This window comes from Trachypithecus francoisi, unplaced genomic scaffold, assembly GCF_009764315.1.
Source record: "Trachypithecus francoisi isolate TF-2019V2 unplaced genomic scaffold, Tfra_2.0 Lachesis_group20, whole genome shotgun sequence".
Taxonomy (NCBI): domain Eukaryota; kingdom Metazoa; phylum Chordata; class Mammalia; order Primates; family Cercopithecidae; genus Trachypithecus; species Trachypithecus francoisi.
This window is the reverse complement of record NW_022681466.1, coordinates 31,115,288-31,141,686: the sequence shown is the minus strand read 5'-3', so window position 1 is coordinate 31,141,686 and position 26,399 is coordinate 31,115,288. Positions and strand designations below refer to the sequence as shown.

Genomic DNA, 26,399 nt, shown 5'->3' with positions numbered 1-26,399 from the left:
CACATCATATACAAAAATTAACCTAAAATAGATGATCCTAGACCTAAATGTAAAAGCTAAAACTATAAAATGTTTAGAAGAAAACATAGGAAAAAAATCATACAGTAGCCTGGAGAATGCAGGTCCAAAATGAGGAGTAGCCTGTGCAGAGTGGAGCCTCCTCACATTGGCTTCACAACCACCTGTTCCCTGGGCTTTGCTGCTTACATAAGCAGAGAGCCTTGATTGCCACCATCATCCTGTCTCCTAACACTACCAGCTGTCTCAGGTAGGGGGCGTGTTTTGACATGGCCCCCATCATGCTGGTTGTGACAGTAGCTGCAGCAGCCCTGACCCATCAAGACCCACGGAGGCCTTAGCTTTGCTTGTGGCTACCCTAAGAGACTAACACCACTAAAATGGAGAAAATTGGACCGGTGAGACACAGGAGACTTTCAGTAGCCTGTAGATAATTTCCTCTCTATTCCTTGTTGTAGATTGTTCTGAGGGCTACCTGGAAGCCAATGCATACAAAAGAACAACAAGATGTGTCTTCTTGTGAGGCGATTGCTATTTCAGTTACAGCCACCTTTGTTTTCCTTTCTTCCTTGACTCACTTCCCTTTTTTCTTCACTCTTGATGCCCTGAGGTTGTATGTCAATATCCAATATATCATTTGCAATTGGCTTTACCTTAAGTTTTGTTTGTACATGCTAAAACAATATATAACAATAACTCTCTGAGGAAATAGCTACTTTTAACTATATTCTCATTTTACTGAGGCCCAGAGAGGTTAGCTAACCTGTCCAAGATGTTACAGCCAGTAAATGGAGCAGCAGGATTTGAACTCTGGCTCCAAAGTCCACGCTTATAACAACTCTGCTATTATTAATTCTAAGGGACCTTGATCTGGCTGCCTGTCAGCTTCATCTTCCTAGATCTTGATTCTGAAGTCAAGACTTCTTACCATGTTGTGAGTCCTGACACCTCCAGAGGTCATGTTTCACTGGAGCTTGGGTTGTGGGACTTTCTCAGCATATTTGTACTGTGACAAAAGATCTGAGCCAGTCTGGATGAGAAGCAGTGGTAAGACACAGCATATTCAAAATAGGAGTTCTAACCATGTTTGACAGCTGGGTAGACAGATATAGTCAGTGAGAGGGACATTTCTGACCGGGAAAGATTGCTCTTCTAGCTGTGATGTGAACTAGGGGACCTTAAGCCTTCAACCTGCCTGTGACTAGGCAGAAAAGGAAGTTAGACTCTTTCCATTCCCCACCTGCTGTTAACGTAACAGGTGTGTCTTTTAGTGTGAAAGGGTGGCCAATTCTATTACAATGATGACACAGAATGGAAGCCACTTTTCTAGTTCCTGTGCCCTTTAATGTATATATATTAAGTGACAAGTTTTGAAAAGTCAGCTGTAACTCCATGGCAAGAGGAACACTATTTTTGATGTATGAAAGCATTTGTTTATGAAGAAGAGGATAGAAAGATGATTAGTATTGATTCTACAGTTCATCAAGTACTTATGGATGATCTACTTTGTAACCTGTATCCTGTGATAGACCCAAGGGATTGAAAGTAAGTAAGACAGTATCCCACATAGGGTAACCAACTGTTTTAGTTTGTTCAGGACTGAGAGAGTGTTTCCAGGATGCAGTACTTTCAGAGCTAAAACTGGGACAGTCCTAGGGAAATTGAAATGAGCTGGTTACCCTACGTGTTCCCAAGGAGCTCATAGGCTAGAAAGGTAGTCAATTATGCAAATGCATAGCTATGAAATAGTGTCGTATGTGAAATTATGGACTAATAATACTAGCTTATATTTCTTGATATGGCTTGACTGTGTCTCCAGCCAAATTTCACCCTGAATTGTAATAATCCCCACATGTCAAGGGCAGGACTAGGTGGAGATAATTGAATCATGGGGGCGGTTTCCCCCATACCATTCTCATGGTAGTGAATAAGTCTCATGAGATCTGATGGTTTTTTAAATGGGAGTTCCCCTGCACAAGTGCTCTTGCCTGTTGCCATGTAAGATGTGTCTTTGCTTCTCCTTTGCCTTCTGCTATGATTGTGAGCCCTCCACAGCCATGTGGAACTGTGATTCCATTAAACCTCTTTACTTCGTAATTACCCAGTCTTACCTTTATAAATTTCCTTTAGTAGCAATGTGAAAACAGACTAATACACTTCTATAACACTTTCTATGAGCCAAGTGCTATTTAGAATAACGCATGTCTTAGTCCCTTCAGGCTGCTATAACCAAATACCACAAACTGTGTGGCTTATAAACAATACACATTTATTTCTCACAGTTCTGGAGACTGGAAAGTCCAAGACCAAGGCATCCAGAAGATTTGGTGTCTGGTGAGGGCTGACTTTCTGGTTCAAAGACAGAACTCTCTTGCTGTATCTTCACATGGTGGAAGGAACTAGTTAGCTCTCTGGGGATGCGCACTAATTTCAATGATGAGAGGTATGACCTAATACCTTCCTGAAGGCCTCAGTTCCTAATATCACCACCTTGGGGGTTAAGATTTCAACATTTGGCTTTCAGAGAAACATAAGCATTCAGTGTGTTGCAGTGTTTTTACATATATTAACTTATTGAATCCCATCACAGCCATGTGGAGGAAGGACTATTAGTATCTCCATTTTACACAGCTAGAAATTGAGGCACTACTAAAGGGTAGTAAATCTGGGATTCAAATCTAGGCAGTATGAGTCTAGATTTGAGATCTTAACCTCTAAACACTTCTCTCAATAAACCTAAGACACAGAAGTAGCACAGAGGGGTGAGTGATGAACTTTCTGGGTGACAGGATGTGGTCATTGGATAAGAGGTGGTGAGAAAATGGGTTAGAGAAGGAGATGCCTGAGGATTTTGAATGATGAATGAGGAATTAGCTAGCAGGAAGGGCAAAAGGGGCATTCTAGGAATAATAGTTCAGGTTAGGATATAGAGATGGGAAACATCATAGTGACATTGGTAAGTCAGTGCCAGTGAGGGTCCCCATGAAATTTTTCTGGGCTCTGACACTCACGGTGGTACATTTCATCAACCATGCCAGGACATTTGGAAAGAAGCCCAAAGAGGTAGCAGGGCCAGACCACCAAAGGACCCTTATGCCACGATAAGAATCATAGACTTTAACCTGTACTCAACAGGGCAGCACTGGAGACTTTGAAGTAAAAATTGAGATTTGCTTTTTTAGAGAATTGCTCTGGTAGCAACTAGAGGATTGCTGGAAAGGGGAGAGATGTAGGAACAGTGGTGGGGGACAACCAAGTATGAAGCTCTTAAAAAATTACCCCATGAGAGCTGGCGACTTCAACTAAAGCTTGTGGCAGTGGGGATGGAGTGGGCTGGACGGATTCAAAAGACGAAGGAAATAAAATGGACTAAATTTTGTTAGTGATCGGATGAAGGGGCTAGAGAGATCAGGAAACCCAGTGATAAATTCTGTGAGCCTTATTAGCTGACTGGGCGAATGATAGTCACCCTCCCCCGCCTTCCCCCACACTTTTTTTTTTTTTAAAAGGAACATAGGCAGAGAAGTGAGTTTAGAAAGGGAAAAGATAGTGAGTTTGGTTTTCCACAGTGTGACTCTCAAAAGCCTATAGGAAATTTAGATGGTATTGTCTAATCCAGATATTCCATAAAAGAAGGAAATAACTTGCCTGAAGGGTACTTATTTTTCTCATGAAGAGTGAAATAATAATTATAAGTGAAGTTCTTAGAGACAGGTATGAAGCAAACACAAAGCAGAGTAATTGATAGAATACTAATTCCACATCCTTTGGGTTATCTTTGAAGTAGAAAAAATTTAATACACTCATTTATCATAAAGTATCAGTGGCTTACTTTACTATTTCCTCTAGAAATGTTTGAATTTTATAAAAAAGATATCAATACTTAACTGAATCTCTGATGAAAGAATTTCAGGTACCCTAATACAAAGAGATGGGACAAATTTTGGGGGGTGGAAATAAGCCTTCTAGAGGTTCTCAAATCATAGTACATTGGCAGCTGCTAATTCTAAATTTATGGGTACAGGAGCAATTTGAGCAGCTGAAAGTTGCCATAGTTCTATAATACACGGATTATACCCATACCTGAACTACCCTCTGAAAAAAAATACTTCCATGTTTGTTTCAAAACATTGATGATCTTTAGGATCTTGGGGTTATAAGTATAGCAAGTCAGTTATCACTAATCAATATTTTAAAAAATCCTATTTATTTACATGACCTATTTATTTGAATTTGAATTTTTTTAACATCACTTCTCAGCTCCTTTCTCCTCTTCTAATTCCCTAAGTGTGATCATGCTTCCTTCAGAGTGTTCTGGATCTCTTAGATGAGGAAAGGGACATGGATCCCCTTATCCTCACATAAACTCTCATCTGTGTATTTCTGATGAATGACCCCTGGATTAAAGTACATGAACAATGATCTTGAATACTTAATGCATCATTTAACAAAAGAACCTAAAGTAGTATCTCATGAGTACATTAACTGAGCTTAGCATGTCTTCTTTGAAACAATTAGGAATAGAAGGAATGGCAAAACAGAGATCCACAGAGGCTAAGGAAATTTCCAAAAGACATATCTTTAATCTGGGAACCAGCACAAATATGCGACTATCCTGACATCTCACCAGTCTTGCAACCAGTAGGCAATTCGGTCTCCTTGCTGTTAGAATGCCATCATTTGTGAAATGGCCAAATCACCTGGGAGAATGACCTTGGCTCTTGTGATTGAGTGGCTTGGAGATCCTTTCCACCAGGCAAAACTTCACCCATCTCTCCTGTTTCCTAACTTTGGTTTTTATTTAGAGAAACATGCTGCTCACTGTTCTAACATCATTCATCTTTGTCAGCACCCAAGGCCACAACTTTGTCTGAACAGCCAGTGATATACTGCAGATAGAGTACACCAAAGACATTAAACTCTATATGACACTTATATGGACTCTGAATTCACCAGAGATGGATTGATGCTGCCATAAAGCCTTGGGGTAGCAAGGCAAACAAAAGACTAAGGAGACTGGTGGGGGCGGGGACGGTGGTAAGAAAAGCAAGATCTTTCTACATTCACTTTCTCTCTCTGCTGAGGTTGGCCTATATCTTATTTAGAAAATGAAGAAACCAAGTGAGTATGGGGATTTTTGGAGCCCAGTACAGAAGCAAACTCAGCCTTGATTATCAGTGGAGTTCCTGATGACTCTGACCAGGCCAATGATCAGCACGGGTAACTGGATATTTAGAACATCCCACTTTGAACCCAGTGCACCTCATCAACCCTATATCTTTTATGAAATAAAGAAAAGACTTAAATAACATAGATGCAAAAGTAGTGGTGGATCAAGCAAGGGTTTAAACACATGTCCATTGATTCCTTTGGCAGATATCCTCAGTATCACAGTTATAATGTTATTTATGGGCATGCTCACCCAGGATGAACAGAGTGCTAGCATTCCGCTCTGCTTGCCCAGTCTGAAAACTGGATTAAAGACAGTAATATATCTGGGTTTGCATTCAGGATTATCAGCACGATGGAACTCACCTTTACCTGACCCAACAGGTGTTTTGTTAGGGACTCAGGAACCTGACTGGAAAATAATTTTACACAACAAAACAGTAATGTATTTTTCATAGCTAATGCTAATCAGTTATGCAAGCACTTAATGTGATTAAGCTTCCTGCAAATAAAATGCCCAATTATCAGAAATGGGGCTTCCCTACCCCCGTCCTGTCTCTCCACAGGGACGTGTATGTACAATTGCAGACCACTATGTGTGTGTGTGTGTGCCTGTGTGTATTCTTCATGGACCACCTGCAGCTAACTTCGGAAGATGCAGATTTTTAAGTTTTATTTAAGCCACAGCAACACATACACACATTAAAAATAATCAGCGACTAAGAAACCTCCATATTCATATGAAGAAAGACAACAATAAATTTGACTTACCAGTTTATGCTGTTTGAGGCAGCAGAGGAACAAGTTGTTGGTAATTGTCCAGTGCTTTCATTCAATAAATCACATTGGCTTTGCTTTCTCCTGTGGCTCAGCCTCTGTGCAAAGCAAGCGAACTTCCTTCCTATTCTGCATAAAGAATGAAATGCGAACAGGATCACTACAGGCGAGAGACGAAGTCCATGATCACGAAGCTACTCTTAATGCAAAATAAAAGAGCAAATGATGCATGGGGAGAGAAAGGGAGAGGTAAACAGCTTGGCTCAGAGGCTAGGTGTATTCTCTAGACTGCAGCCTGGGGAAGGTTTGATTCCTGTAGCTTGTGTGCGTGTAGTAAAAGGATACCATGACTTCAGTGTGTGTTTAGCCTATCGTATCTGTGAGGACCATTTGAAACGGCTTGCAGAGACATCTAGCTTCATGGCAAACAAGACTAAATCCGAACCAACTGTCACTCAGGGGTGAGCAGAGGGGCAGTCGGTCACTACATCAACGGCAGGGAAAGAAATATTGTCTGGCATCCAAGAGCTCATCCAGCAATCTGTGAGTGCAAATGATCTACAGCCCTTCTGGGGCCAGACACCCCCTTGTTTCCACAGCTGTCTCCGACCAGAAGCACACAGGTAGCCGTCACATCCCTTTACCACAGGGCACCTGCGCAGTTCCTTACAAGCTCCTAGCAGGAGCTAGGGGGCATCTTAAGAAAGCTCTAAATCCAGTCAGGGCTGCTGAAACTGTGCTTGGGTTTTTGTCTGAGCAGGTTCAGAGAAAGTAGTCAGCAGATGTGGGACTTAGGGCAGCAAGAGGCTCAGTCTCAGGAAGACAATTCCAGTGCTGCTTCTATGCCAGCCACATATGGGTATAGCCGGCTCCTTTCACAGCATTGTGCTTTACATGACTAATGAAAGACACAAATAGATTTCCTAGAAAGCTGCATATGTAGGCATTCTTAATGGTTCTCACTGAAATAAAATGGCAAATGATCTTCACAGGCTGCTTGTTATGTTGGGGGTGGGACTTGCCGATTGATGGCACATACGAATACTGCACACATGCGCGTACACACACACACACAGCAACACATGGCCCTAGCAACAGCATTAAGAATCTTTCTAAAGCTCTGTTCTGATTCTTTCTCTACCAAATGAATGTTCAGCTGCTGTGATGACTTCAGGAGTAATTTTGGACTCTTCCGCTAGGCACTGACTAGTCTGTTATTTATACCTGGAGCCAAATAAACTCTCAAATTTTGAATGAGACTCTGTAGCAAATCAGGAGAAAGTCTCTTGATCATAAACAAGAGGGTGGAGAGTTAATCTTTGGCCTGGTAATTGCTTAGAATCCTGGAAATGACATATTGTATTCCCCAAACTCTCCCCCTTTCTAAAGATATTATCTCCCCCCGTAGCTCGCTCGCCCCCAACAGGTGACTGTTCTGCAGCTCCGATCTGAGGCAGGGCTCAGTGACTCATAAAACCTGGGTGGCCAAAAGGAAGAGCTTGGTTTAGCTTTTAACAATTGTCTTACTTTTTCTTTTCTTATTAAAAAGGCAAAATATCTTTTTTGAACATTTACTATCACTTTCTATCCTTGGATTTATTTGTCCATGGAAGCATTGCTGTGAATAATCTAATTTAGTAATATTCATGCCCTTGAGGCTTAGAGGGCTATGTTTTTCATTAAGGATTAAGAAAGAGTCTGGCTTCTCTTGCACAGCCTAGGCCAAAATGATTGCCAGGTAAAAATCTACACTTTCATCTAGAAACATTTTGGCTTTAATGCAGATTTACTTGAATTACATCTGCTGTGGTAAGCTAGGTGACTGAGTAACTCTACTAAGGTTAGGGGGTTGCCTCACAGGGGTCATGAGTTACACGTGCCATACAGACCTAAGAGGACAGTGCCTCTGATAATAGTAGCAACACTTTCTACAGCAAATACTCAAGTTGAGTCAAAAAGCTCATGTTTATTGCAAAGGAAATTCATTAATTCATCCATCTATTCATTAATCTACTCTTCAGTAGACACTTAATAACTATTTAGTAGGTTAGATTCATTGTGCTACATACTTTAACGTTACTTAGAGCCTATTGATGAAGTATAAACTCCTTGACATACCCTAGAAAAATTTCCCATATTCTGGCTCTTCCTATCTCTCTAGCCTAATTTCTCACTCCCTTTCTATTTGCATTCCATGCTGTAGCTTTTTTGAATATCTCTTAGTTCCTTGGACATACTATATTCTTTCTGAAAATCAGATCATCAAATATGATGGGTGTTCTTCTGCCTGGATGCTCAGTTCCTTATGTCTGGCTAACTCTTGTACAGCTTTGGAATCTTGGCTTAAACATCAACTCTCAGAGATATTTTTCTAGCCCCTAGGCTGTTAGGGTCCCTGTTCTGTGGTCTGAAACGACACCTTATATTCTGCCATCATTATATCCATTATATTTTATTGCATTCATTGTTTAGCATCAGTCATCCCCATTATACTGTCAGAGTTTAAGTGCAAAGTCTCTTATTCTCTGCTGTATGTCCAGGGTTTAGCAGAGTTCGTGGCACATAGAAGGCATTCAATAAATATTTGATGTTTTGTTGAAGTGCTTAGCATGTATTTTTTGAATGAATACATAAATCACCTCCAGGAATAATGGGAAATGGGGTCTCAGAATTGAAAGGAATCTTAAAGTTCTCTTGGTATGTCTAATCTTTCTTGCCAAGTGACCATCCACAGAAGGCTTGCCTCCTCCAATTAATCCTTCTGGATTAATCTCAGCCCACATTGATCACACTCTTACTTTGTCTCCCACTTTCTAGCACTTTTACAGGATGTTCTTCCTTTTTGTTCTCTGGCTGTTTCCTGGACTTCGTCTCATCTCTGCAAACTGGTACTCTATAACTCTTAGCATAAGCCTGCAATTATCTGATGCTTGATTCACTGAACATCAAACACTTGAACAGGGAGTTAAATGATCAGAGTCTTGTTTTAGGAAGATTTCTCTGGTTCTGAGGGAAGTATAAGTGAGACTAGCCAGACCTAGAGAAGACTCTAATAATGACTACAGCACGAGATGGGATCTAAAGGCAGCTTTGCCCTTTCTTTCCTTCTACTCCTCCCCCATGACTCCACCCTCCATGTCATAATACCAATGTTCTCATTTGGAACACTGAGAATGTTTGTTCCACACTCAGAACTTCCCCTCCACCCAATTCCACCCCCACAGTTATTTAACTTGCTTAGGGTATTTGCGAATGTGTCTCACTGATTCAATTAAAGGCTCCTTTAAAGGCAGGGATTGTGTTTTATTTTGCATCTTTCTCCTTCAGCCACTACACCTCCTGCCCTAGTAAGTGCTCAGTAAAGGTTAAGAAAGAAAATCATTTATTATATGCAGTGTATTAAATGAAGCAATGTGGTTGGGAGGGCGCATTGCTCCCATTCAAAGATGAATAGGGCATCTTTTCAAAGATAAAAGAGATATATTTAGCAAGAGATATGCAACCGATTATAATACAAGGCAGAATTAAGTGCCATAAAAAAGTATGAGCAATGTGCTAAGGGAACATAGAATTATTACTTCTTTCTGTAACGCATAGAAAAGATTCACCGAGAAGGTGGCATTTGAACTGGAACTGGAGGAATGAAGATCTCTCTACAGGTTGAAAAGAAGAAACAGGTTTGGAGTCAAGGCATAGTGTCAAGGCAGAGTTCCAGGGCTCTTAGGGAATGACAAGTAGTCCAGTGGACTGGAGTGAATAATGTAGGGAAGAGCTGATAGAATTTGTCTCAAAAAGTAAGCAGGAGCTAAACTGGGGAGAGCTTGAATGCCATGTAAAAGAGTGTGGACTTTATGCCATAGGTGACAGTTTTCTTTTTTTTTTTTTTTTTTTTTTTTTTTTTTTTTTTTTTGAGACGGAGTCTAGCTCTGTCGCCCAGGCTGGAGTGCAGTGGCCGGATCTCAGCTCACTGCAAGCTCCGCCTCCCGGGTTTACGCCATTCTTCTGCCTCAGCCTCCCGAGTAGCTGGGACTACAGGCGCCCGCCACCTCGCCCGGCTAGTTTTTTGTATTTTTTTAGTAGAGACGGGGTTTCACCGTGTTCGCCAGGATGGTCTCGATGTCCTGACCTTGTGATCCGCCCGTCTCAGCCTCCCAAAGTGCTGGGATTACAGGCTTGAGCCACCGCGCCCGGCCTAGGTGACAGTTTTCTAAGCAGGAGAATGCCAGAACAGTTGATTAGGATCCACCTGGCCTGGCCATCGTGGATAGTGGTGAGAACCCAGAAGCAGGAAGACACTAATGATATGAAGGCCCGTGAAGATGTAAATTAGGAGATGAAAGTCCTATCTTTGGAGATAGAACTTACAGGATTGTCAATAGTATAGGTGGGGGGCGGGGAGGATGAGAGAGAGAGACAAGTTGAAGGTGACTTAAAGTTTTAGCCTACATGATGGCGGATGATGATGACATTAATTTATTCTAGTATATACACCTAGAGATGATTATGGCATGCAGGTTATGGTCTGTGCTCTTTTTTTCTAAGACAGAGAAAAGAACAGAAGCTGAGTCCTTGGAGTCATGTCAATGTGCCTAGACATTCATAGAATGCTTTGAAGAACCCATTTAGTACCAGGTAAAGACTTCAGTCCAGGCTGTGACAGATGAGCTGCCTCTAGCAACATTCAGGGCCATTTCCAGGGGGCATGGGTACAGGGTTTCCATTAAATGTGAGAGTTTGCGGTTTCCCACTGCAGTTGTTTAGCTCATTGGAAAGAACCTGGGTCTGGGAATGGGGAGTTTGAACTTGAGTCCTTGAGCTGCCCCTCACCAGCTGTGTGATCTTGGGCAAGTTACTTTTTACCATTAGGCTTCCTTATTCCCACTTGCGAAATGAGAGAGTTGGACCAGTTAAATTCAAAGGTTTCTTTTAGTATACTCTCCTCTGATTTGTAACATATGATGTTTAGAATTTCAGAATACTTATAAAATTAGGCCAAAGCCCACCAATATTAGAAGCCAGTAATGTCCACTTTCCCCTGCAAAATCCTGACCATATTTTGAGAATGTCCATATATCGCTGCAAATGCATGTCTGCCCTGTGGTTAGTTCCATGTGGTTTGTTTGTTAGACATAAATTTAAATTGATCACTTTTTGATGGCTATTTTCTAACAATTTTTCACTTTTTTTTCAGTAAAGATTTTTTTTTCTTAGGGAGTGCCTTTTCATCAGGATCTCAAAATTAAATTATAAGAAGTGGCATTCCCTTACTGTGGTCAGCAAAGAGCCTGGCCAGCCTTCTTCCGTTCCCTAATCTCTTGACCTTCCTTAGGGCGCGGCTACTCAATAACGGCTCCAATTCTTTTTTAAAAAATAAAATGTGCTACTTACCAAAAGCTGCTAAAAAGGAGACAAAAAAATAGGAAAAGAAAACTAACACCCCAGGGTGTATCTGAATATACTTATTATGTGCGAAGTTGTTAGTAATGAATGTGAAACTCTTCCTCCTCCTCCCTCTCAATTTCTAATCCCCAAAGAAAAAAGAAAAGGGGTGGGGGAGTGCACTGGCTATTCAATCCAAAGCAGACTTTTTTTTTTTTTTTTTTCTCTCTCTCTAAAGAAAAGATGCAGACTGCTCACGGGCATGCTAGTTCTTGATTATTTTGTTTTAAGTACCAATTGACCTTTCAGACTAAAAGTAATGGTCCCAAAATATCCTGAGAAAGCCTCTTTCAGAATTTTTCTCTAAGTCTTGGAGACAAGACACATTGCATTCAAAAAGACTCTTCAAAAAGAGATGGCCCGTATTCCTGGTAGTGCAATCCGATGACAGAGTGTTTATCTGAACTAATCATGTGGGATTTTCCAGTGCCACATTTATGAGAAACGGGATTCTCTTAAAGGAGGTTACAAACACTTCACTGAAAGCTTTCCAAGAACGGCTTCATCCATCCTCTCAGCAGCCTCTCACTGGGCTGTAGCACCGACGTGATAATCAGAGTCCATGCTTCTGAAAAGCCTTCTTGTCCTGGCTGCCACCCTCCTTTCAGTCATCATTAGAATTCTCAAGCTATGAATCCCCTATTGTCTGTATGAGCCCAGGATCCCCCACACCATGCCGAGGAAGGAATGTGAGCCTCCTGGGTCTGGCTCTAAGTCTCAACCTTATCCAGCAGGTCACAAAGCCCCATTTATATGCAGCTCCAACATTTTATCATAATTCTTTATCTGCTCGGCCCCATATATCCTCTAGGGCAGTCAGGAGACATTTGGTAATGAAGCCCATTTATCCTCATTTTCTCAATTGGCACACTTCAGGTTCTAATATTTATGTTCACACTGTCTTAATTTTGGATGTCAAAGATACTATACTAGACAAGTAGCATTGCCAAAGGATAATTGAACCATGTGGAAGAGTTCACCGGAGTCTGATACATGATGTGGTTTGTCATATTACCAATCATTGCATCAAAATAGTTACTTTTAATAGCTCGGTGGAAAAATAATAATAAATGGTGCCATTTATTAAATACCTTCTATGTGCCATGCAATGGTATCACTGAATTCTCACAGCCTACAAAGTAGGATTATCCACTTTTTATCGATGAGGAAACTAAGGTTTAGAGAGATTAATCACCTTGTTTATGTGCATTTAGGGACTGAGCTGAGACTCAAACCCAGGTCTCTGTAAAGTTTGTGGTATTTCCACCTCATTCCTTTGCCAAGAAATAAGAAATAATACATAACATGTATAATAATATAATAAATATAATACATTTCATTAGTTGCTTTACATTAATGTAACATAATTATTTTTCATCAAAACATGTACATAATTATGGAATTCAGGCTAATAAAATGCTTTGGCCGAGAAATGAGATCTGCTCTGATAAGCATTAGCACATCAGGTCAGAGTAGGAATTTGTAGCATAAATTTCACCTATCAATAGGTGGCAGTATTCACCTAAATCTCTTTAAAAGGAGCCAGCACAGGTTGCTTCTTCTTATGACCAATCCCTAGGCCATCTGTATTCTTTGATGCACTAGATTTGGTCATAATGAATAACATGTGTAATAGGTTGGTGGCTAATTGGACCTCAATCATGCCTTTGTATAGTGATATCTGGACTGTAGTGCAGTTGTGGTAGAGGACTATTATCCACGGCAGAGATGTTGGTATCCCTCTCCATTTACAACACTCATTTTGGCCGTTCCTCTGGGGAAGTCTTTTATTGGTGCTTCAAAGCCGAAGATGATTTTTGTGTCTTGGATTACTTTAAGGATGTTATGCAGAATTCTCAAACAATTTGAAAATGAAATGGTTAATACTCTAGGATTTGATAATTCATAAACCAATGTTTGTCTAGACAAAAAAATAAAACATTTATCAGACTTCAGGGTTTCAGCTTTTTCAAAACCCTATGTATATGTACAGCTACCCATCAAATCATATGAATCTTCACCAGTAGGCATGGAAGCTGGAATTCATAAGGTCACTATTCAATAGACAAGTCAAAATGGTTGAGTTGATTAGTCAAAATACTGAAGGATAAATGACTACTCAATTTTAGACAGACCCCTCCTCCTCCTCTTACTCCTTTGTTTATGTTTTTCCTTCCTCCTCATTTTTTTTGTAAAGAAAATCTTAATATTGAAATACCTGTAGTTAAAAGTCACAGATTCAGTCGCTATTTTCTACTTGCCAACGGGAGTCCACTTAGGAGAATTTAGCTGTATAAAGTCAAGAATACAGGTAGATAAAAAGATAAAAGAATAAGCTGAAAGACTCTTTGACCTATCTTTATGCTATCTTCTCCATTTTCATTTGAGATACTTGGGAACAGATCATTATCAACGACGACCAGCAAGCACTTAGAAATTGGATAGATGAGTAGTCCTAACTCTCAGAACTAAGAAGTTGACTCCAATAAGATTCTCAGCAGACCAGATTTTCTTAAAAGAATACAGATTGGCTGGTGGAATAAGGAAAGTGACCCTGAAGACCGCCTATTTACCTCTCTTTTATGTTCCCAGTGGAATGAGTGTCTTTCTCCTCCCTCCTTGTAGTATTTATAACAATGTTAACACTCTCAGCACAGCCTAACTTCATTAGAGTTACTTGGGGCTCTATGTAATTCTCTTACTGGATTGAAATCCCCATGAGGGCAGGACCCGGGCCTCACTGATTTTTGAATTTCCCTCTCAGCTCTTGGATTGGGACCCTTTGCGTGGTAGATAATTTTCAATACATATAGGTTTAATTGAGCAGAATTAAAGATTACTCAGAGAAATGCATTTTATACTTTTGCCCAGTGTAAAGAAAAAGTGCAGCATCGGTGTTGGATGCTATGCATGCTCATATTTCTAATTTCTCATCTGCTTCTTCCATTTCAGAACAGTATTGGTGATGGTAGACATATCATGCCAAAGGCCAGCACCCTCCCCCAGAACCATTAATTATCTATTTTTACATCCTTGGCAAGGCCATCTGATTTTGTAGAAAAATGCCCTGGTTATATGAAGGTTAAATGCAGAGGCAGGCCAAAAAATAAAAATAAAATTAAAAAAAGGCAGTTACAAGGGACATTAAGTGACCTACTGTGTCATTCCAATCACTAATATTTCCTGCCTTTGTGGTCTGGAGACTCAATCCGCACTAAAGAGCTGAACAAGGCAACGCTATTTCCTGGTGGCAGTTATCATTTTTTCCCATATTAGGACAAAGCTAAGCACAAGGGGAGACAGTGTGTATCGTGTCTCACAAGGGAAGAGGAAGCATCTTCAAAAGCTTACAAAATTACATTGAACCCATTTAGGCATATCAGGACATATTGCCAAGCTGGAGAGATGAATTACCCAGTTGAATATCACAGGCATAATGAAGTTGTCAACAGCAACAGTGCAGCTCTAGATTGTCTGATTATGCGTTGACTGTGCTGGCCATTCAGGGACACACCAGGAAGGAAATTGTTGTCATATTGTCCACCACATTCCAAGCCCCATCCCAGCCATGGTGATAAACCTGATACCCTGGGGAGTACGTGGAAAATAAAAATAACAACAGCAAGCCAGAAAGAAAGAGCATCCTCTTCTGATGGTCTCTTATGTCTAGCATTGCTGGAGTCTCTCCCCTTCCGTGACTCCAATCTGTCATCTTCTTTTAAAAAACTGACCATGACAAGGAATGCAAGTTTAGATCCTGGCCCTCCAAACAAACATTTCACAATGGGCTTTTTAGCCTTTGTTCAATTCAAAATAAGCAGGAGTTCAGCAAGAAAGCTTTAACTACGTGGGTGGGATTTACACCTTTCCTATGAGTCAAAGATGAAGGCAAGGCTGGAGTTTTCGCTTTTGCTGCAGCATCTAAAAAGGCTGATTTGTAATGTTTCTGGACAGCAACTGGAATGTTCTTGAAGATTCTTCTGGCCTTTTTTTTGTTTTGTTTTAAACACCTTCAGTTTTCTCCTCTAAGTGAGGGGGTCATGCTAGATGACATTGAAAATCATTCCTAGCTCTAACATGCTATGATATCAGGAAGCCATAAAGCACTTAACACATAGAAGAACTTTTCTGCCACAAAGGAGAAAAAAATGCTTCATTTCAACCCAGCTAGTCTTGGTTTGTATTGGACATAGTCTAATATTTCAGAGTCAATATATGTGATCTCTATTTCTAGAGAGTGCCCTGAAATCTGCTTTAAATGTTATTTATCAAGAATGTTTTCTTTTTTTAAAAGGAACTAATGGAGATTTGCCTCACTCATTAATAGAATTCTATTCTCTATTCAGATTTTCTTCAGAGAAAGCCAACAAGATGTTTCTATTAGTGGGACTGGTGCTTTTTAAATGCTTACAATATAGCACAGGAGCATTTGATCCTTTAATTACCCTAGGTGGCCCCACTCAGTGGGTGGTGATTTGGGTGAGGAATCTGGATAGCTTTAATGGTCAGTCAAGCCATAGAGAAAACTCTCCTCCTTCCACCCTCATTTATTGTTCTCTCGTGAGTGCCAATCAAAATGAGTTTTTTTGTTTTTTGTCAATTCTTCTAGGAATACTTCTGTTTGGCATTTGAGTCCAGGCTTAAGTTAAATTTTAGGTGCCCAAGACTAAATTTCCAGAAGGGTCCTCGCACCCTTGGTTAACTGCTAAATAAATAAATCTCTAAAGAAGCCTTCCATATTTTCCAGGTCCTTTTCTCCATTGACTTCACAGCTGAAGTGTTCCTTAGATGATACTCGTGTGGGTGGCTTGTGACCCAGTCTCCTGTCAAATTGCTCAGCTTTCTACTGTCATAAGAAATACCTCCTCCCTTTGACAAACGGAAAAGCCTCCTTGGTTTATCTCCACAACTTCATGGAATGAGATCCTTAGTATTAAAGAGAGAATTCTTTGTAATTAATCAGAGTGAGAATTTGAAATACTAAGAGGAGCAAGGAAGTTAATTCTATCTGCACATTCGAACATAATAATAAAGACCTATAGCTGTATAATAAGACCCAGCAATTATAAAGGCCGTCTGCACTATCAGTTAAACATTGTCTGTAAATGCCACTTTACCCATTAAAATTACTCTCAGCTTAAAATAAAACTTTGTCCCCTTTCTTCTAAAACTGTCAGATGAAGTTTGCTGTACAAATGCCAGGAGCATGTGACCTAAGGCATATAGCAGCAAAGAGGCATTTAATGAATTGGAGAAGAAAGAAGAACAGAGGAGGAAAAAAAAAAAAAGAAAGTTGAAGAAGCTGTAGGAATACTTTTAAGAAGGCTTGACTGATTCATCTTGCTAAATTGTAGCCTCATCTTTATTATTCCCATCTCCTCTTCACAGACATTGGTGCGACCCTTTTATTTCTGGCCTAGTTCTTCTGTCTTCAGACTTCCGTCCAACTTCTCTTTCTTCATTTTGTCCCAGACTCTGAACTCCTATGAAATCAGATAGAGCAGGGTCTGAATGGGCTGCTGTGGCCACTTTCTAAGGAGTAAAGGAGCTTTCTAAGCTCAGAGGAGCTTTCTCAAGGGCTGCATATGCCAAATACTCAATGTCATTATTCCGCATTGTGAAACCTACTGGATACACCTTGCAGCACAGCAAATGCATTGAATAGAATTAAAAGGTCAATGGCTTATTCACTTCCTTCACCATTTTGGAGAAAAGTACAAGATTTTGCTCAGAGAGGATTAAAAGGACAGCAACAGGCACCTTCTCTCTGTGCTGCCCTGCTAGCTAACATAGTCTCCGCTCAGTTTGAAAGAGGAGTCACAATGTTTCACCCATTTGTCAGATGCTCAAACTCAATCTGTCAAGTACAACTATAACCAAGGCTGGTTATCCATTCTTATTGTTCCGTCAGTGATTTATCTTCAGCATCAAAGAAAAGTGGGAGTTTTCTATGACATTTGCAACTTCAAAGTACATTTAATTCTTACAGAAAAAGACAGAGAAAGAGAGAGAGCAAGAGAATGAATCATGCTACATATTCACCATCTCCTCCAGCTATTCCAGTGAGAAAATCAAGCCTCAGGAGCATTTACACTTCATTAACCAAATATTAACCGACTGCAATGTGGCATATGGACAGGAGAAATTGTGGCTATTTTAACTGATTGAATTAAAACCAAATAGGCTGAAAAGAGTTATGTGTAGCCCAGTGAAACACATTTGCACCTGAACAAAAAGGGCTTATTTTGAGCCTGGCAGCATTGAGTAGTTGAGACTGAGAATACCTGCCTGAGAGGGTATCAGGTACCAAACAAGAACTCCAGAATTAGAGTGATGGTTTTGAGGACTATTAAAAAAAACATTATGTTGCTTTCAGTTAATGCAAAATCATTCACCTCTTCTTTTGTCTACATCCATACATTTTTTGACTGTGCCTTTATCTAAAATGTCCTGAGATTCAGGATGCTATAAAGGTTACTGATGAGGGCAGCCTAAGCTTGAGACCCATTGTAGGAAAAAGCCCAGTATACTGGAAATGAAATACCGGTTAGAGTCAGGAGATATGAGTAAAAGACTTGGGTTTGCTACTTATTCGCTGAGAATCTTTGTAGTCTTTGGCCACTTGACCTGAGTCTTAATTTTCTTATCTATAAAGTGAAATTAATAGTAGTCACACAAAAGGCTAGAACAGACATATTACAATAGAAGATATACAAATGGTCAATAAGCACATAAAAAGGTGTTCAATATGATTAGTCCTCAGAGAACTGTAAAATAAAATTAAAATGAGATACTAGTTTATACCCACCAGGACGGCTAAAACCAAGAGTTGGTGAGGTTGTGGAGTAACTATAGTGTATTTAGGTTGCTGATTGGAGTATAAAATGGCATAACTTTGGAGAATTGTTTGACAGTCTTTTACAAAGTTAAATATACTATACCTTATGACTCAGCACTTCTACTTTTGGGTTCTGCCCACAAGAAAGAAAAGTAAATGCTCACGGAAAGAATTACACAAGAATATAGCAGTCTTAGTAAAAACAGCCAACCTGGAAATAGCCCAAATATCATCAATAGAGTAATAGCTAAACAAATTGTGGTATGTTCATTCTATGGACTATTACTCAACAATAAAAAAGGAATAAACTACTGAGACATACAATAATGTGAATGAATCTCAGAAACATCAGATTAAGCAAAAGAAGCTAGACACAACAGAATATTTACTACACAATTACATTTCCATGATGACCAAGTACTGAAAAAACTGATCAGTAGTGACAGAAATCAAAACACTGGCTGCCTAGGTAGGACTGGGGTGGTGGGATATTTGATTGGACAGTGGCAGAAGGAAACTTTCAGGCCTGTTGGAAACATTCTGTATCTTGATTTAGGTGTTGGTTAGGGGGGAATATACAATTATTGAAACATAACTAACCAAAACACAAAATCTATTCATGGTATTGTATGCAAATTATAATTAATGAATAATGCCTGCCCTAGCTACCTTACAGAGATATTGGAAGAGCAGATGAGATTTGAAGCAAATGTAAAATGCCATGTAAATCTGAGTTGTTATCATTTGATAGATAAAATCAAACATAGACTAATCTAAGAATGGGCAGGCATATGGAGATGGGTATTTCTAAGCTGAGTGCAAGATCCCAGGATGTGGACCCAAGCGGCAGCCCAAGGACCAAGAGAAAAGGACTGAGAGCCATCCTCTTTTCACCTTAAGGCTCAGATTGTTACTAGCTCATACAGTGTCTTTATGAGGCTCAGAGAAAGAACCAGTTCCTTCCCCTTACTGTGGCACACTGCTTGGGGAACAGAGCCTGGCTGGGTTTCAGCACTCCCTTTACCTCCTGGACCAGGCTTGTTTGTGCCCTGAACAATCTGCACAGCTTCATATGAGGTCCTCTTTAAGGCCTTTGCACATACTGTTCCATCTGCCTAAAACATCTGTCCCTGTTTCATGGAACTGGGTCCCTTTCATCTCTCAGGTCTTGGCTTAAATATCATTTCCTCAGAGAGGAAATATCCTTCCCTCATGTCCATTAATCTTTATTTCAGCACCCTGTTTTTTTTTGTTTGTTCGTTTGTTTTGTTTTTGAGATGGATTCTTGCTCTGTCACCCAGCCTAGAGAGCAGTGATGTGATCTTGGCTCACTACAACCTCGCCTCCCCGCTTCAAGCAATTCTCCACCTCAGCCTCCCAAATAGCTGGGATTACAGGCACCTGCTACCACGCCTGGCTAATTTTTGTATTTTTAGTAGAGATGGGGTTTCACCATCTTGGCCAGGCTGGTCTTGAACTCCTGACCTCGTGATCCACCCGTCTTGGCCTCCCAAAGTGCTGGAATTACAGGTGTGAGCCACTGTGCCCAGCCCCCTGTTGTTTTTCTAAAAGCACCAACCATAGTTTGTAACTACTTTCTTTACTTGTTTGGTAATCTGCTCCCTTTTAGACTGTGAGTTGCATGGGAGCAGAGAATCCATCCCTTGTTCACAATAATACCCCAAGATGTAGCATAGTGCCTAGCACATAGTAGGGGCCCTACAAATATGTGATGAATGACAAAATCAGATGCAGGTTTGGAGAGGTGTGAGGCTGGAAGTTAGTGACCTTTCCAGTAGGTGATCAGGTAACAAAGGCTGAAAAACTGGAGACCAGCAAAGGAAGGGAGGTAGGTGGAGGACCATGGAGGGCCAGAGACCTGGCAGTTAGGGCAGCTAGGATTAGGAGAGAGGCTCCAAGAAAGTGGGAAGTACCTATGTTAGGGATTCAACTAAAGGAGTGTGAAAGGAGGTGCTGGGAGAATGGGTCAGAGTAAGATCCGCAGAAATAATGCCTAGATGCTAACCCTGAGGTCTCCTGGGATTGGCTTCCTTTTATACTCTGGGTCTAGACTACATAGGCAGCGCTGGGTCATAGACAGCATCAAATCAAAAGGTCTCTGGGAATTGGCAGCCAGACATACGTGGAAAATCAAGCACCTTCTCACAGAAAAGTATCATTTAATTTTAAGCAAACCAGAGCCAAGCTGGGAGTGAGCAGAAGCACAGAACACAGGTCTACTGTCAGGTAGGCGGAGGATGGCTTCCAGTAACCACATGGTAGGCCTCAGCATGTGGAGGGGCAGACCTACTATGGTCAGACCAACACTGGGTGGTGGGGGTGAAGGAAGATAATGTCCAATGGGAATAGAATATTTAGGAATGACTCTTGCTTTTTAGAACCAAGTTTTCAGGTGAACCATAGACCTGAAAAGGAGATTGTAAAGAGTTCTAGATTCTGTGATCAGAGAGTGATCACAAACTAACAACACTGATATCACAAAATAATGGGACTACAAGTTGAGTATCCCTTCTCTGAAATACATGGGACCAGAAGTGTTTCAGATTTTAGATTTTTTCTTGGAGTTTAGAATATTTGCATATACATAATGAGATACCTTGGGGATGTGACCCAAGTCTAAATACAAAATTCACTTATATTTCATACACATCTAATACAAATAGCCTGAAGGTAATTTTATACAACATTTTTTGCTAATTTTGTGCATGAAGCAAAGCTTGTGTACACTGAACCAACAGAAGGCAAAAGCGTCACTATCACAGCCACCCATGTGGACAATCTGTGGTTGTTTGGCATCACTGCCACTCCTGCTTCTGAATTTATATGCTACCAATAAGCAATCATGTTTGTATACGTTTTCACACATAAATACTTAACAGTAAAAAAAAATGACATGCATTAATACAGTGAAAATATAATGTACTCAGGGTAGGTTGTAGTGTCACATTGGCACTGAAAAGTTTTGGAGTTTGGAACATTTGGGATTTTGGATTTTTGGATTAGGTATGCTCAATCTGTACTTGATGAGTCCCTTATGCTCACCGATTCTTTTGAACCCCCCAGCAACCCTGTGATGGGAAGTAGCATTAGAAGCACCTGAATTTACAGATGAGAAAAGTGAGGCCCAAATCTCATGGCTAGAAGGTGGCAGAGCCAATACTTTGTAAAATAATCACCTTCACATGAACTGTGAGTAATGGATAAAATAAATGTGGTACACACACACACACACACACACACACACACGAGAGAAAGAGAGCAAGATGGAGAGGGAGGGAGGGAGAGAGAGAGAGGAGAGAGAGAGAGAGAGAGAGAGAGAGAGAGAGAAATATTATGTAGCCCTAAAAGGGGGAAGTTCTATCATTTGTGACAACATGGATAAACCTGGAGGATATTATGCTAAATGAAATAAGAAATAAATCAGGCACAAGAAAAGAAATACTTCATGATGTCGCTCTAGCACAGCATCTAAAAAAGTTGAACTCAGAAGCAGAGAGTAGAATGGTGGTTGCCAGGATCTGGGGCCAGGGGGAGGAAATGGGGAGACACTGGTCAACGGTTGCAAAATTTCAGTTACACAGGTTGATTAAGTTCTGGAGATCTAATATACAGCATGGTGACTATAGTTAATAATACTGAATTGTATACTTGAAATTTGCTAATAGAGTAGATCTTCAATGTTCATACACACACACACACACACACACACACACACACATAAAGTAACTGTGAGGTGATGGATATATCAATTAGCTTGCTAGTGATAATCATTTCACAATATGTATCATAACATGGAATTGTACACCTTAACTATATACAATTTTTAATTTTCCAAAGCACAGCAGTCCCTCCTAATTTGTGGTTTTGCTTTCTGTGATTTCAGTTACCCATAGTCAACTGCAGTCTGGAAATATTAAATGGGGAATTCCAGAAATAAACAATCATAAACTTTAAATTTTACACCATTTTGGATAGCATGATGAAATCTTGCACCACCCCAGTGTCCTGCCCAGGACGTGAATCATCCCTTTGTCCAGCGTATCCATGTGGTATACACTACATGCCCCAAGTCATTGATTTCATCTGCTCCTGATACCTAACTATTGACATCATCATGGCTCAATGATCTCGCACCATGTGAAGCAGATAATCCTCTTTGTGATGTATCATCAGAAAGTCAGGAGTAGTCTAGTGCTACATCACAATGTCCATGCTATTCACCTCACTTCATCTCATCTTGTAGGCATTGTCTCATCTCACATCATCACAAGAAGAAAGGTGAACAGAGTGCAATAAGATATTTTGAGAGAGACAGAACACATTTACATAACCTTTACTACAGAATATTGTTAAAAGTATTTATTTTATTATGTTATTGTTGTTAATAGCTTACTGTGCCTCATTTATAAATTAAACTTTATCATAGGCATGTATGTATAAGAAAAACATAGTATATATAGCGTTCAGTGTCATCCAGGATTTTAGGCATCTGCTGGGGGTTTTGGAATGTAGCCCCTGTGGGTGAAAGGGCACCATTGTACCAAAAGAAAGCCAAAAGAGATTTTAAAAAATTCTTCCAATCTATGAATCAAAAAAAGAGCGGATATCTATGATATTGATAATAGAAAAACAATAGAGAAAATCAATGAAACAGAGAAAATGTCTTTAAAAAGATAAAATTGGCACCTCTATTAACTGTTGAAGAACAAGAGAGAAGATGCAATTTATCAATATCAGGAATTAAGTGGGGATGTCATTACCAATTTTACAGATATTGAAAGGATAATAAGGGACTACAATAAACAATTTTATAACTATAAATTTGATACCTGTAATGAAATGGACCACTTTCTTAAAAAACAGACCATCACAACTCACCCAATATGAAATTGATGATTTTAACTGTCTTTTAACCATTAAGGAAATTGAATTTATAATTTAGAAACATCAAAGAAAGTAATGTCTAGTCCCAGATTGCTTCACTGGAGAATTTTCTACCAAATGTTCCAAAAAGAATTAAAGAATGAACACAAATGTTACACAATCTCTTCCAACCCAAAAGAGGAGGGAACACATAATATTTTATCTTATAAACCTAATATTATCTTGGTAACAAAACTGGACAAAGACAGTACCAAAAAAGAAAATATTCCTCACCAATGTAGATGCAAAAAATCATTAACCAATATTAGCAAACAGAATTCAGAAACATATAAAAAGAATTATATACCGTGACAAAGTGGTGTTTTGGTGTTTATTCAATGGATGCGAGGCTTTTTCAGTATTTGAACACCAATCAATGTAATTCACCATATTAACAGATAAGAGGTGCAAACTCACATAATCGTATCAATTGATGAAGAAAAAGCATTAAACAAAATTCAACATTCATTCATTCATGATCATAATGCAAAGGAAATATCAATAGAATGAACATCTTCAGCTTGATAAAGAACATCTACCAAAAATTCAACAGCTAACATAACAGTAAATGGTAAAAGACAATGCTTCCTCCCAAGATCAAGAATAAGTCATGCCTACTCTCATCACTCTTATGTATCATAATTTTGTGAGTTCTAGTTAGTAATAGAAATCAAGAAAACACAATAAAAGGCATTTTATTGAAATGCTAACTAGAAAAAAATTATTGATTAGAAAAAAATAAAACCATTCCTAGAATTGTGCAGATGAAATGATTGTCTGTAGAAAATCTGAACAAATCTACAAAAAGACCACTAGAACTAATAAATGAGTTCAGGAAGGTCACAAGATAAGAGATGAACGTACAAAAATCAATTGTATTTATGTATAGTAGCAATGACTACATGGATGCAATTTAAAAGTGCAATACCATTTACAATTGCTCAAAAAAATTAAAATCTTAAGTGTAAATCTAACAAAACACATACAGGACTTGTATGCTGAAAACTACAAAATGCTGATGAAAAAGAATCAAAATCTTAATCAATGGAAAGACATACTGTGTTCCTGGATTAGAAGATTCAACATAGGGCCGGGTGCGGTGGCTCACGCCTGTAATCCCAACACTTTGGGAGGTCAAGGCGGGTGGATCACGAGATCAGGAGATTGAGACCATCCTGGCTAACACAGTGAAACCCCATCTCTACGGAAAATACAAAAAATTAGCCGGGTGTGGTGATGGGCGCCTGTAGTCCCAGCTACTCGGGAGGCTGAGGCAGGAGAATGGTGTGAACCCGGGAGGTGGAGCTTGCAGTGAGCCAAGATCGCACCACTGCACTCCAGCCTGGGCGACAGAGTGAGACTCTGTGTCAAAAAAAAAAAAAAAAAGAAAAAAGAAAAAAAGAAGATTCAACATAGTAAAGGTGTCCATCCTTCCCAAGTTGGCATATACATTTAATACAATTCCTCTTAAACTCTCAGCAAGAGTTTTTTTTAGATATGGAAAAGGTTTCTCTAAAATATAGTTGAAAAGGCAAATGAACTAGAATAGCTAAAACAATTTGGAAAGACAAAAATAAATTGGGAGGAATAAGGTTACTCTGTTTCAAGACTTACTGTATATCTACAGGAATCAAGAATGTCTGATGTTGGCAGAGAGATAGACACACAGATTAATGAAACAGAACAGAGAACCCAGAAATTAACCCATACAAATATGCCAACTGAATTCCGACAAAGGTGCAAAAACCATCCAACATAGAAAAGACAGTATCCTAACAAGGGATGCTGGTGCAAGTGAACAACCAGAGGCAAAAAAACTGAGCCAAAAAAACAACCCTCAACTTAAGCCTCACACCTCATACATGAAATTTAGTTCAAGATGAATTACAAATTTAAATATAAAATGTAAAATAATACCACTTGTAGAAAAAACATAGAAAAACATCTTCAGGATCTAGTACTGGGAAGAGTTTTAAAACGGCACCAAAAGCACATCCATAAAATTAAAAAATGACAAATTGGACTTTAACAAAATGAACTTACGTTTTGTGAAAGATCCTGTTCAGCGGCTAAAAACACAAGCTACAGAGTGAGCAAAAATATTTTCAAGGCATACATCTGACAAAGAACAAGTATCTAGAATACATAAAGATTTCTCAAAACTCAACAATATAAACCAAATATTCCAATGAGAAAATGGGCAAAAGACATGAAGGGATATTTCACTGAAGAGGATATATAGGTGGCAAAAATGAAATCAGCATTTGAAATAAACATGTGAAATTATATTCAACACCGTAAGAAAAGCTGCAGAGTGAGAAAAAATATTTTTAAGTTATATGATATGGTTTGGCTGTGCCTCCACTCAAATTTCATCTTGAATTATAGTTCCCATAATCACCATGTGTCATGGGAGGGAGCCGTCAGGAGGTAATTTAATCATGGGGGTGATTACCCTCAGGCTGTTCTCATGATAGTGAGTGAGTTCTCACAAGATCTGATGGTTTTATAAGGGGTGTTTCCCCTTTTGCTTGGCACTTCTTGGTGCTGCCATGTGAAGAAGGATGTGTTTGCTTCCCCTTCCACCATGACTGTACGTTTCCTGAGGCCTCCCAAGCCCTGCAGAACTATGAGTCAATTAAACTTCTTTCCTTTATAAATTACCTAGTATCAGGTATGTCCTTATACCAGCATGAGAATGGACTAATATACCATACATCTGACAAAGAACAAGTATCCAGAATATATAAAGAATTTTCAAACCTCAAGAATAAAAACCAAATATTCCAATGAGGAAATGGCCAAAAGACATGAAGAGATATTTCACTGAAGAGGTTATATAGATAGCAAAAATGCAACAAGCATTTTAAATAAATATGTAAAATTATACTCAACACTATTAGCCACTGAATAAGCTTGTGAAATTATATTCACTATCACTAGCTATTAGGGGAATGCAAATTAAACCACAATCATAACAAACCTATCAGAATAACTAAAATAAAAAAAAGACAACACCAAATGTTTGTGAGGTTGTGAAGAAACTGGATCACTCATACATTGAGTAAAAATGTGAAACTGTACAACCATTCTGGAAAACAGTTTGGGACTTTTTTTTTAAACTAAGCATGTAATTAACATATATTCCAGCAACTGCACTACTAGGCATTTATCTCAGAGAAATAAGGACTTCGGTTTGCACAAAAATCTGTAC

At 39.4% G+C, this 26,399-nt stretch overlaps 1 protein-coding gene across 1 annotated transcript in view; it reads right to left on the bottom strand.

Annotated features, from left to right (window-relative positions):
* ANKFN1 (ankyrin repeat and fibronectin type III domain containing 1) overlaps positions 1 to 26,399 on the bottom strand; it is a 365,709-nt gene that overhangs the window by 179,353 nt on the left and 159,957 nt on the right. The window contains exon 3 of the mRNA XM_033183583.1: positions 5,959 to 6,093. Within this exon, the coding sequence (XP_033039474.1) occupies positions 5,959 to 6,093 (135 nt within the window). The remainder of the gene's footprint in view (positions 1 to 5,958; positions 6,094 to 26,399) is intronic.